Source organism: Oncorhynchus gorbuscha, unplaced genomic scaffold (assembly GCF_021184085.1).
Source record: "Oncorhynchus gorbuscha isolate QuinsamMale2020 ecotype Even-year unplaced genomic scaffold, OgorEven_v1.0 Un_scaffold_141:::fragment_3, whole genome shotgun sequence".
In the NCBI taxonomy this organism is placed as follows: domain Eukaryota; kingdom Metazoa; phylum Chordata; class Actinopteri; order Salmoniformes; family Salmonidae; genus Oncorhynchus; species Oncorhynchus gorbuscha.
Window position 1 is genome coordinate 1,408,420 of NW_025744684.1, and position 12,709 is coordinate 1,421,128.

General features: G+C 46.6%; 1 protein-coding gene across 1 annotated transcript in view; it reads right to left on the minus strand.

Moving 5' to 3' along the window:
* Positions 1-12,709, minus strand: part of LOC124017028 (inversin-like) — a 53,577-nt gene that overhangs the window by 37,206 nt on the left and 3,662 nt on the right. Inside the window, exons 3-4 of the mRNA XM_046332369.1 lie at positions 2,570-2,669; positions 2,333-2,499 (exon numbers count right to left, since the gene is read on the minus strand). Coding sequence (XP_046188325.1) covers positions 2,333-2,499; positions 2,570-2,669 — 267 coding nt within the window. The remainder of the gene's footprint in view (positions 1-2,332; positions 2,500-2,569; positions 2,670-12,709) is intronic.

The following is a 12,709-nucleotide window of genomic DNA, read 5'->3' on the forward strand; positions in this document are numbered from 1 at the left end:
ATGGTTCCACTACTGTTCTAGTGTTTCCTTTAGTGGTTCCAGGTTGACTCAATGTTCTGATGGTTCCACTACTGTTCTCGTGTCTCCTTTAGTGGTTCCAGGTTAACTCAGTGTTCTGATGGTTCCACTACTGTTCTAGTGTTTCCTTTAGTGTTCTACAGGTTGACTCAGTGTTCTGATGGTTCCACTACTGTTCTAGTGTTTCCTTTTGTGTTCTACCAGTTAACTCAATGTTCTGATGGTTCCACTACTGTTCTAGTGTTTCTTTTAGTGTTCTACAGGTTGACTCAGTGTTCTGATGGTTCCACTACTGTTCTAGTGTTTCCTTTAGTGTTCTACAGGTTGACTCAGTGTTCTGATGGTTCCACTACTGTTCTAGTGTTTCCTTTAGTGTTCTACAGGTTAACTCAATGTTCTGATGGTTCCACTACTGTTCTAGTGTTTCCTTTAGTGGTTCCAGGTTGACTCAATGTTTTGATGGTTCCACTACTGTTCTAGTGTTTATTTTAATGTTCTACAGGTTAACTCAGTGTTCTGATGGTTCCACTGCTGTTCTAGTGTTTCCTTTTGTGTTCTACCGGTTAACTCAATGTTCTGATGGTTCCACTACTGTTCTAGTGTTTCATTTAGTGTTCTACAGGTTGACTCAGTGTTCTGATGGTTCCACTACTGTTCTAGTGTTTCCTTTTGTGTTCTACCGGTTAACTCAATGTTCTGATGGTTCCACTACTGTTCTCGTGTCTCCTTTAGTGGTTCCAGGTTAACTCAGTGTTCTGATGGTTCCACTACTGTTCTAGTGTTTCCTTTAGTGTTCTACAGGTTGACTCAGTGTTCTGATGGTTCCACTACTGTTCTAGTGTTTCCTTTTGTGTTCTACCAGTTAACTCAATGTTCTGATGGTTCCACTACTGTTCTAGTGTTTCCTTTAGTGTTCTACAGGTTGACTCAGTGTTCTGATGGTTCCACTACTGTTCTAGTGTTTCCTTTAGTGTTCTACAGGTTAACTCAATGTTCTGATGGTTCCACTACTGTTCTAGTGTTTCCTTTAGTGTTCTACAGGTTGACTCAGTGTTCTGATGGTTCCACTACTGTTCTAGTGTCTCCTTTAGTGGTTCCAGGTTAACTCAGTGTTCTGATGGTTCCACTACTGTTCTAGTGTTTCCTTTAGTGGTTCCAGGTTCACTCAATGTTCTGATGGTTCCACTACTGTTCTAGTGTTTCCTTTAGTGGTTCCAGGTTGACTCAATGTTCTGATGGTTCCACTACTGTTCTAGTGTTTCCTTTTGTGTTCTACCGGTTAACTCAATGTTCTGATGGTTCCACTACTGTTCTAGTGTTCCCTTTAGTGGTTCCAGGTTGACTCAGTGTTCTGATGGTTCCACTATTGTTCTAGTGTTTATTTTAATGTTCTACAGGTTAACTCAGTGTTCTGATGGTTCCACTGCTGTTCTAGTGTTTCCTTTTGTGTTCTACCGGTTAACTCAATGTTCTGATGGTTCCACTACTGTTCTAGTGTTTCCTTTAGTGTTCTACAGGTTGACTCAGTGTTCTGATGGTTCCACTACTGTTCTAGTGTTTCCTTTTGTGTTCTACCGGTTAACTCAATGTTCTGATGGTTCCACTACTGTTCTCGTGTCTCCTTTAGTGGTTCCAGGTTAACTCAGTGTTCTGATGGTTCCACTACTGTTCTAGTGTTTCCTTTAGTGTTTCCAGGTTGACTCAATGTTCTGATGGTTCCACTACTGTTCTAGTGTTTCCTTTAGTGTTCTACAGGTTAACTCAATGTTCTGATGGTTCCACTACTGTTCTAGTGTTTCCTTTAGTGGTTCCAGGTTGACTCAATGTTCTGATGGTTCCACTACTGTTCTAGTGTTTCCTTTAGTGGTTCCAGGTTGACTCAGTGTTCTGATGGTTGCACTACTGTTCTAGTGTTTATTTTAATGTTCTACAGGTTAACTCAGTGTTCTGATGGTTCCACTGCTGTTCTAGTGTTTCCGTTAGTGTTCTACAGTTTAACTCAATGTTCTGATGGTTCCACTACTGTTCTAGTGTCTCCTTTAGTGGTTCCAGGTTAACTCAGTGTTCTGATGGTTGCACTACTGTTCTAGTGTTTCCTTTAGTGTTCTACAGGTTAACTCAGTGTTCTGATGGTTCCACTACTATTCTAGTGTTTCCTTTAGTGTTCTACAGGTTGACTCAATGTTCTGATGGTTCCACTACTGTTCTAGTGTTTCCTTTAGTGTTCTACAGGTTAACTCAGTGTTCTGATGGTTCCACTACTGTTCTAGTGTTTGCTTTAGTGGTTCCAGGTTGACTCAGTGTTGTAGTGTACCTTCTGTGCTGCCAGGTGCAGGGCAGTACGTTGGCTATGGTCAGTCTTGTTAACAGAGGCTCCCGCCTTCAGCAGTGTCTCAGCACAGTCCAAACGGTCAGCCAGTACACAGTACATCAGTGGAGTACGCCCAAACTGGTCCTCACGGTCACGCAGGGAGGGATCCACTACACACAGTGGGTCAGGGGTTAAAGGTCAGGGATCAGGGGAAAGTGTGTGTGTATTTGTGTATAGTACCTGTGATGAGTCTGAGGAGTACACTCCGGTCTCCGTTGACGGCGGCTGCGTGTACCTGGGAGCCCAGAGGGGCGGTGTTTGGAGGTGAAGGGTCAGCTGCCTACAACACATATAGTTCAGTCAGAGCCATACACACACCTGGCCATACAGGTAAACACACTTGCTGTGCATGTGTTTATACAGGCTGATAGTAGGGTGTGCGTGCGTGCGTGTGTGTGTGTGTGAGCCCCTGCAGTGGGAGTTAAATCTCTTCCTGCCCTCACTTAACCAGACAGGAAGCAGCTGGGGGGGGGGATCCCCGACAGGGAGTGAGGGGTTCTCTGCTCATGTCTTTTCATAACTCGTCTATGCTGCAGAACGCCTGTGTGTGTATGTGTATATGTGTGTGTGTGTGTGTGTGTGTGTGTGTGTGTGTGTGTGTGTGTGTGTGTGTGTGTGTGTGTGTGTGTGTGTGTGTGTGTGTGTGTGTGTGTGTGTGTGTGTGTGTGTGTGTGTGTGTGTGTTGGTTAGCCCAGGGGGCCCAAAGTACAAAATCTATTACTGCCCCTAACCAACTCAATTCATTAACCATGAGAAGGCCCATTCAAGGCAGGGATCATTAATGCTGGCTTGAAATGTAACAGTGCAGCTATGCAGTCAAAGATCTGTTACATTACAAACTGAACATTGAGGAAGTTGTCCAGGCACCTTTTTGCTCCATCCTGCCAACCCTGGTCCTGGGAAGCTAGTGAGAGGAAGAGGTTGGGGGGGTACTATGCCCCCTTCACCTCGTCATTGCACCCTCCTCGTAAAATGCAGACACTGCGTGCTGCACGGCAATTACCCATCACGTACAGTGCTTTCTCACGCTTTGCCAAGTAGCCTTGCTCCGACACAGGGGGTAATAGAGGTTACTTACTGTGGAGGGTGTGTGTGAGATATGATGTGTATCTGCAGGTACTGTGTGTGTGTGTGTGTGTGTGTGTGTGTGTGTGTGTGTGTGTGTGTGTGTGTGTGTGTGTGTGTGTGTGTGTGTGTGTGTGTGTGTGTGTGTGTGTGTGTGTGTGTGAGCCATATCGTGGGAAGTGATTTTCCGTGACAGAGAGTTTTTATGGGGGCTTCACTGGGATCCACCACAAACTCCCATCATTTCCTAATTTCCAAGGATCAAACACACACACACACACACACACACACACACACACACACACACACACACACACACACACACACACACACACACACACACACACACACACACACACACACACACACACACACACACACACACAGAGTAGACTCACACAATGCATATGAACACAACACAAATACTTAATGAATGCTAATATGTAACACATGCTGTGGTCGTACAGATGCCATCTGGCAGCACCTTCAAACAAAACATTCTATTAACAGGAGTAATATCCTTCTGTGACTGCTGCTAACTACCCCCCTCCACCCCCTGCCCACACACACACACACACACACACACACACACACACACACACACACACACACACACACACACACACACACACACACACACACACACACACACACACACACACACACACACACACACACACACACACACACACACACACACTTTTGAAAAAGTTGGGTTCCAACAAAGCATGACAGGAAAAACATGGTGTTCTGTACAGAATTGAGGAAGTTATTAATTCAGCCATTCATCAGTGGTACTGAAGAGTCAACCTGTAGATTAGCATGAAGACAACACACGGTGGAATGCATCGACCAGGTTCACTCACGCCGTCATTATTTAGGCCCAGTCTTTATTCAGTGTTATATTGGAGGATTTCAATGCAACAGAAACCCCCGCACAACCTCTCAGAGACACTGCGGGAGCATTAGACAGAGTACACACACACACACACACTCCTCCAAAAACACACATACAGAAAACACACACATCTTCAGGAGAGACAGGGAACACCAGGTCTCTGCTGGGACAGAGTGAATAGCAACCGCTGAGACATACAAACAGAGACACGGAATGAAAGTATATGTGTGTGTGTGTGTGTGTGTGTGTTGGCGCCTGGTTTGATGGAGGACAGAGCTGAGGCATGCTGGGTAAGCAATGGGGGGGCGGAGCCTAAAGCCTTTCTTGATGTTTTTCCTTTTTGGCGACACACACACACATCGGCGCACATTAGATTCTGAGGATTAAACTGTAATAAAACCACCCTACAGTTTTAAACTGAATGCAATCTTCATTCAATTCAGTTTCAAATCATGAAGTTCAATTTATTAATTCAATGATTCAATTTGAGCATTATAAATTCAAAAATATTTAATTGAAATTCAATGTCTTAATACAAATATTGAATTCAAATACAGTTTCAATAGCTCCATATTAAAGACCGACCGACCCACCCACCCACCTGTGTGAGTGTGTGTGTGTGTGTGTGTGTGTGTGTGTGTGTGTGTGTGTGTGTGTGTGTGTGTGTGTGAGAGATCTGGTAGCAGGGCAGGCCTGAGAGACTTCTATGTAATTTTGATAGACAGGTAAAGAGGCGGGAGGAGCGATAATATCAGCCAATAGGGACTCCCTGTCTCCTCGCACAGTCTCTGGGGCACTTCCTGGTTCCCCAGAGACCAATAAGCTGCTCTCACTTGGCTGGGGGTCGGACCTTGGGGCGCAACACAGCCAATCAGCAGGGAGAGAGAGCTGAGTGACACATAGTACCCATGACAAATGAGCCCCCAGGGCCGGGAGCCAATCACAAGGGAGGGTAATGCAATTAGGTGGGACTACAGCTGTCAATCAGACCACTACTGGGGTCAGAGAGTTGCGCCTGTGGCTAACACACCACAGCACGGGGTTACACAGATGCGCACGCTCGCGGGTGCGTGCACGCACACACACAGATTCGAGAGCCTTCTCAAGGGGATTCTCAACATTAGACATCCTGAGGCAGAGAAACTGCATAAAAAAAGTGTGTGTGTGTGTGTGAGGGGGTCGTTTCACGCTATCTCTCCTGAGGGGTGAGGAGGTGGAGAAGTGGGAGGGAGATAGGTGAGTGGTATGTGTGAGACCGTCTAGGGACATTGATATTGACTGTGTTGTCTCTAAGGGCTTACACCTGAGAGTGAATGTACATGTATGTGTGTGTGTTCTGAGTGCTGGTATCCATTGGGGGGTCGGTGTTGTTTGTGTTTCTAGCCTGAGAGCTCAGAGAGGGAGGGGGTGGGTGTGTAGAGGTTTGGAGGGGGGAAAGGAGGGGTGTGTAGAGGTTTGGAGGGGGGAGGAAAAGGAGGGGGTATAGAAGTTTGGAGGGGGGAGGAGGGGAGGAAAAGGAGGGGGTGTAGAGGTTTGGAGGAGGGGGGGAGGGGGTGTAGAGGTTTGGAGGGGGAGGAAAAGGAGGGGGTGTAGAGGTTTGGATGGGGGGAGGGGGTGTAGAGGTTTGGAGGGGGTTAGGAAAAGGAGGGGGTATAGAGGTTTGGGGGGGGAAAGGAGGGGGTGTAGAGGTTTGGGGGGTGTAGAGGTATGGAGGGGGAGGAAAAGGAGGGGGTGTAGAGGTTTGGAGGGAGGGGGGGTGTAGAGGTTTGGAGTGGGGGGGTGATACACTGGCTCACATCACACTATATAAAAACACACTGCTCTCCTTTGAGGAACTCATCAAACACCACCACCATCATCATCATCACACAGACTTAGTTTGCAGAAATAGGTGTGATTGGTGCAGTTTCAGACCATGTGGAGTCAAGCGATGCGGGCGCAGGAGATGAGGGTGTGAGTAGGTGTGTCCGGGCAGGTGTGATGACCTTGATGTTTGTGTGCATCTGTATGCTGTCATTTGTATGTGGATGTTTTTTATTGTTAAAAAATATATATATAATCGTACAAAAAATAAATAGGTGTGATTTTGACTGGCATGTTATGGAGCCTCCGGTGATCTGATCTGTTGTTTGTGTTTCTAAAGGCTTATCTCTGCCTCATTAGCTAGTGATATTATACCAGAACATTCCACTGAGTCAATACCATTCTGCACCACAAGACACTAACCTCACACTCTGTGTGTGTTTATGTGTGATTATGTGTTTGGCCTGTGTGTCTGTGTGACTAATCTACATGTCTGTGAGCAGGTCGATGTCTCACTGACTGGCAGTCTGTCAGCTGTATTGAAGATTAATCAGAGCCATCGACAGCAATAACACCCTGGCTGTGTCTCATATCACACCCTGGTAGTGCACATGTAGTGCACTACTTTTACAGTTTTTCTCAGTCGTTTTGGTGCATTTTTCACATCATCCCTAACATGTGCAAAATAACAAGTGCATTTCTCAGAACAATTTGTACAAACTGCAATATACAATGGATATGATTCTAAAGCTAGTCAGTCACTAAAAATCCTTAGTACATCTCTCAAAAGTAAATATTCATGCCAATGATCATGTCAGTGTCATCAGAAGGATAAGTCATTGAGTCATTGTTCACGAACAAGGTCGTCAAAATGTTTAGGCATGTTGTCAATGTAACTGTGTACTTTGACAGTATTACCTGATGTAAACTTAGGCTACATTTTGGATGACAGTTACTGTATTGAAAATGCACAAGGCTGCACTTCTATGGCATATATCAATTTCAACAGTACTATTTACATATTACTGTATGTGGGTTATTGATTGAAAGAGACTGGGGCACAACCCAAGGGGCACAAAGGGAAAAAAACTAAATTAGAAAGAAACACAGAAAACCACACAACTTTTCCCTGAGTCTCATGGCATTGTTTAATCGGACCATGGTGCAAATAGCCTCCTCCTGTTGAGGTGTGAAAAGGCCTCTGCCACCGGTTTGAGGTAATCTTGCAGTCAGTCCTATGTGGGGAAATGCAGTGATGCATCGCATACTTTCACATAGACAAAAACTATGCGAACACACATTTTACTGTAAAACATACAGGTGGGTGCATGTAAGGTGCAGTATGTATCTGTATAGAGTATATTTCTGTATGCTGTGAAATTAAACTGTAATATGAAGCATTGTAGGAAGTATACAGTATACTGCTTATATACAGTAACAGTGCACTGTACATTGGTGGACATACCTGTTCTCTCTTCGAAACGTTTGAACTATTGAGGACACGGTTGATCTCCCAATATTCGGCTGCACCCTTCGACCCGTCTCAGCCATTGTAAGGACATGATTGACAACATGGTCTACAATAGTGGCCCCTATGTCCTCTTCTGCCTCTTCCCCTGTTTTACCTTCCACCACGCATCCTTGCTCCTCTTCTTCCTCCTCTTGGCTGTTGACCCTGTTCATTTCCTGGTCCATCCATTATTGGAAAATTGCAACTTTGTGTTGTGGTCTGTCTATATATGCTTGCCAATTGATTCTTCATGAGATGCAACTTTGAGCAATTTAGACAACTTGTTGAACTAACATTTTACATTCCTTCATGAGTGAGGGTCAATTTCACCTGCACGATTCATCAATTCACGTTTTTGTACAAAAGGTCTAATAGAAATGTGTAAAACTATGCTTGACAGTTTATGACAAATAGTTCAACAATTTTGCATGTAATGGCTTATGCAAGGAACTAATGCCTAGATGTTTTGAGGGGTAAGACTATTCAACAGAGAACCATCTACTATATTTTGATCAACATGACATGAGCAATTGATAATGTGGAAAAAAGCTGACACTTGTACATTATCAATTGCAATTTGTTCAAAAAGAATAAGAAATTGCTTTAATGATGTGCACAAGTGACTAGATGATTTGGAATTTGTACAAGTAGTATCAAGAATTGCACTTTTGATCTAAGAAATGCACCAAAGCGACTGAAAAACACTGTAACAAGAGCAAGACGTGAAGCCTGAATTAGCAGACTGTATGTGAAATATGGTAGTTTTGTATTACATTGTTATTGAATACTGCATTGTTGGGGTTAGAACTTGCGAGAAAGGCATTTTGACTATACTTGTGTATGTGACATTAAAACTGTCATGTTTTGTCATATATTGTCATGTCTTGTCCCTGTGCTTTCTCTTCTATTCGTTTCCCCCTGCTGGTCTTATTAGGTTCTTTCCCTCTCTCTATCCCTCTCTCTCTCTATCGTTCCGTTCCTGCTCCCAGCTGTTCCTCATTCTCCTAACCACCTCGTTTACTCTTTCACACCTGTCCCCTATTTTGCCCTCTGATTAAGTTCCTATTTCTCTCTCTGTTTCTGCTTCTGTCCTTGTCGGATCCTTGTTTGCTGTTCGCTGTGTACTTGTTCCGTCCTGACGTGTTTTTGCCTTCATCAGATGCTGCGTGTGAGCAGGTGTCTCTGTCAGCTACGGCCTGCGCCTACCCGAAGAGACCTGCAGTCTGTGGCCGCTAATCCAGTTGTTCCCCTCTACAAACTAGAGGATTTCTGTTATCCCCGTTTGGACATTTCCTGTTAAGGATTCAGGATTTGTTATTTTTCTGTTTGGACTTGAATAAACTCTGTTTCTGTTAAGTCGCTTTTGGGTCCTCACTCACCTGCATAACAGAAGGATCCGACCAAGAATGGACCCAGCGACTACGGATTCTCTCTACTCTGCTGTCGAGTTCCAGGGAGCGATGCTAGGCAGACACGAACAGGAATTGTCTGCTGCTCGACATGCCGTTGAGACCCTGGCTGCCCAAGTCTCCGGCCTCTCGGAGGAGATTCACAATCTCCGCCTCGATCCACCGGTTACCTCCTGGGCTTCCGGGTCTCCGGAGCCCAGAATTAATAACCCACCGTGCTACTCTGGGGAGCCCACTGAATGTCGCTCGTTCCTTACCCAGTGTGATATAGTGTTCTCTCTCCAGCCCCACACGTGCTCCAGGGGTATTGCTCGTATCGCCTACGTCATATCTCTCCTTACTGGACGGGCTCGGGAGTGGGGCACGGCTATCTGGGAGGCAAGGGCTGAGTGTACTAACCAGTATCAGAACTTTAAGGAGGCGATGATACGGGTTTTTGATCGTTCGGTTTTGGGGAAAGAAGCTTCCTGGTCCCTGTCTTCCCTATGTCAAGGTAATCGATCCATAACGGATTACTCTATAGAGTTTCGCACTCTTGCTGCCTCCAGTAACTGGAACGAGCAGGCGTTGCTCGCTCGTTTTCTGGAGGGACTCCACGCTAAGGTTAAGGATGAGATTCTCTCCCGGGAGGTTCCATCCAGCGTGGATTCTTTGATTGAACTCGCTATTCGCATAGAACGACGGGTAGATCACCGAGCTCATGGAAGAGAGCTCGCGTTAACTGTGTCCCCCCCTCTCCCCGACACTACCATCTTCCCCCACTGGCTCAGGTGTTGAGCCCATGTAGCTGGGGGGTATTCGCATCTCGACTAAGGAGAGGGAACGGAGAATCACCAACCGCCTCTGTCTCTATTGCGGTTCCGCTGGTCATTTTGTCATTTCATGTCCAGTTAAAGGCCAGAGCTCATCAGTAAGCGGAGGGCTACTGGTAGGCGCTACTACTCTGTCCTCTCCGTCAAGTTCCTGTACTACCTTGCCGGTCCATCTACGCTGGACCGGTTCGGCAGCTTCCTGGAGTGCATTAATAGACTCTGGGGCGGAGGGCTGTTTTATGGACGAAGCCTGGGCTCGGGAACATGACATTCCTCTCAGACAGTTAGGGGAGCCCACGGCCATGTTCGCCTTGGATGGTAGTCCTCTCCCCAGTATATTATGTGAAACACTACCTTTAACCCTCACAGTATCTGGTAACCATAGTGAGACCATTTCTTTTTTGATTTTTCGTTCACCTTTTACACCTGTTGTTTTGGGTCATCCCTGGCTAGTGTGTCATAATCCTTCTTTTGATTGGTCTAGTAATTCTATCCTTTCCTGGAACGTTTCTTGTCATGTGAAATGTTTAATGTCTGCTATTCCTCCTGTTTCTTCTGCCCCCTCTTTACAGGAGGAGCCTGGTGATTTGACAGGAGTGCTGGAGGAATATCATGATCTGCGCACGGTCTTCAGTCGGTCCAGAGCCACCTCCCTTCCTCCTCACCGGTCGTATGATTGTTGTATTGATCTCCTCAAGAAGCGTTTAACATCCGCTCCTATCCTTGTTACACCTGACGTCACTAAACAGTTCATTGTCGAGGTAGACGCGTCAGAGGTGGGCGTGGGAGCCATTCTGTCCCAGCACTCCCATACTGACGATAAGGTCCATCCTTGCGCGTATTTTTCTCATCGCCTGTCGCCGTCGGAACGTAACTATGATGTGGCTAACCGCGAACTGCTCGCCATCCGTTTAGCCCTAGGCGAATGGCGACAGTGGTTGGAGGGGGCGACCGTTCCTTTTGTCGTTTGGACTGACCATAAGAACCTTGAGTACATCCGTTCTGCCAAACGACTTAATGCACGTCAGGCTCGTTGGGCGCTGTATTTCGCTCATTTCGAGTTCGTTATTTCTTATCGTCCGGGCACTAAGAACACCAAGCCTGATGCTTTATCCCGTCTCTTCAGTTCTTCTGTAGCCTCTACCGACCCCGAGGGAATTCTCCCTGAGGGGCGTGTTGTCGGGTTGAATGTCTGGGGAATTGAGAGACAGGTAAAGCAAGCACTCACTCACACTCCGTCACCGCGCGCTTGTCCTAGGAACCTTCTTTTCGTTCCCGTTTCTACTCGTCTGGCCGTTCTTCAGTGGGCTCACTCTGCCCAGTTAGCTGGCCACCCCGGCGTTCGGGGAAATGACGCTTGCTTCTATTCGCCAGCGTTTTTGGTGGCCTACTCAGGAGCGTGACACGCGCCGTTTCGTGGCTGCTTGTTCGGACTGCGCGCAGACTAAGTCAGGCTGGGTCCACGGTAACTCTCTTCCTGCTTCTGCTCCTGCCCTTGCTGTGTCTCAGTCTGTCCCCAGCCACCGCATCTCTCCTGGTCCTGTTCCTGCACTTGCTGTGTCTCAGTCTGTCCACTGCCACCGCCTCTCTCCTGTTCCTGGTCTTAGCCTTGCTGTGTCTCAGTTTGTCCATAGTTGTTACTCTCCTGGCCTGTTTGGTCCTGATTGCTCTAACTCTTACAGTTCTCTACCCGTGTCTCATTTTTATAATAGTAATTGCACTAGATTCCCTCTTCATCGTTTCCCGTTACGGTCCTGAGGAGAGGAGTTGGGTTCTTTCTCGGGACGTGCTGGACCGTTCGTTGATCAATGATTTCCTCCGTTGCCGCCAGGGTTCCTCCTCGAGTGCGCCAGGAGGCGCTCGGTGAGTGGGGGGGTACTGTCATGTTTTGTCATATATTGTCATGTCTTGTCCCTGTGCTTTCTCTTCTATTCGTTTCCCCCTGCTGGTCTTATTAGGTTCTTTCCCTCTCTCTATCCCTCTCTCTCTCTCTATCGTTCCGTTCCTGCTCCCAGCTGTTCCTCATTCTCCTAACCACCTCGTTTACTCTTTCACACCTGTCCCCTATTTTGCCCTCTGATTAAGTTCCTATTTCTCTCTCTGTTTCTGCTTCTGTCCTTGTCGGATCCTTGTTTGCTGTTCGCTGTGTACTTGTTCCGTCCTGTCGTGTTTTTGCCTTCATCAGATGCTGCGTGTGAGCAGGTGTCTCTGTCAGCTACGGCCTGCGCCTACCCGAAGAGACCTGCAGTCTGTGGCCGCTAATCCAGTTGTTCCCCTCTACAAACTAGAGGATTTCTGTTATCCCCGTTTGGACATTTCCTGTTAAGGATTCAGGATTTGTTATTTTTCTGTTTGGACTTGAATAAACTCTGTTTCTGTTAAGTCGCTTTTGGGTCCTCACTCACCTGCATAACAAAAACTCTAAACTTGGTATTATTTGATCAGGCTAGGACCCCCCCATGGCTAAATAATAGTGAGGTCTAAGCCCTGGCACTGGGTCTGTGGGTGGTACCACTCAGGCAGTAACACAGGGGGAGGGTTGCTGTGAAAATCACCCATTATATCACTAATGAGAAAGCCCCTGGAGAGAGAGAGAAGCGAGAGAAAGAAAGAGAGAGAAGAGAGAGAGACAGAGAGAGAGAGGGAGAGAGAGAGAGAGAGGGAGAGACAGAGAGAGAGAGAGAGAGAGAGAGAGAGAGAGAGAGAGAGAGACAGAGAGAGCGAGAGAGAGAGAGAGAGAGCTCGATCTCCCTTTCCCCTCTGGCCTCTCTACTCTCCTCCTCCACCCTCAGAGTCTAATTGGCTAAAACTGTGATCTAATTA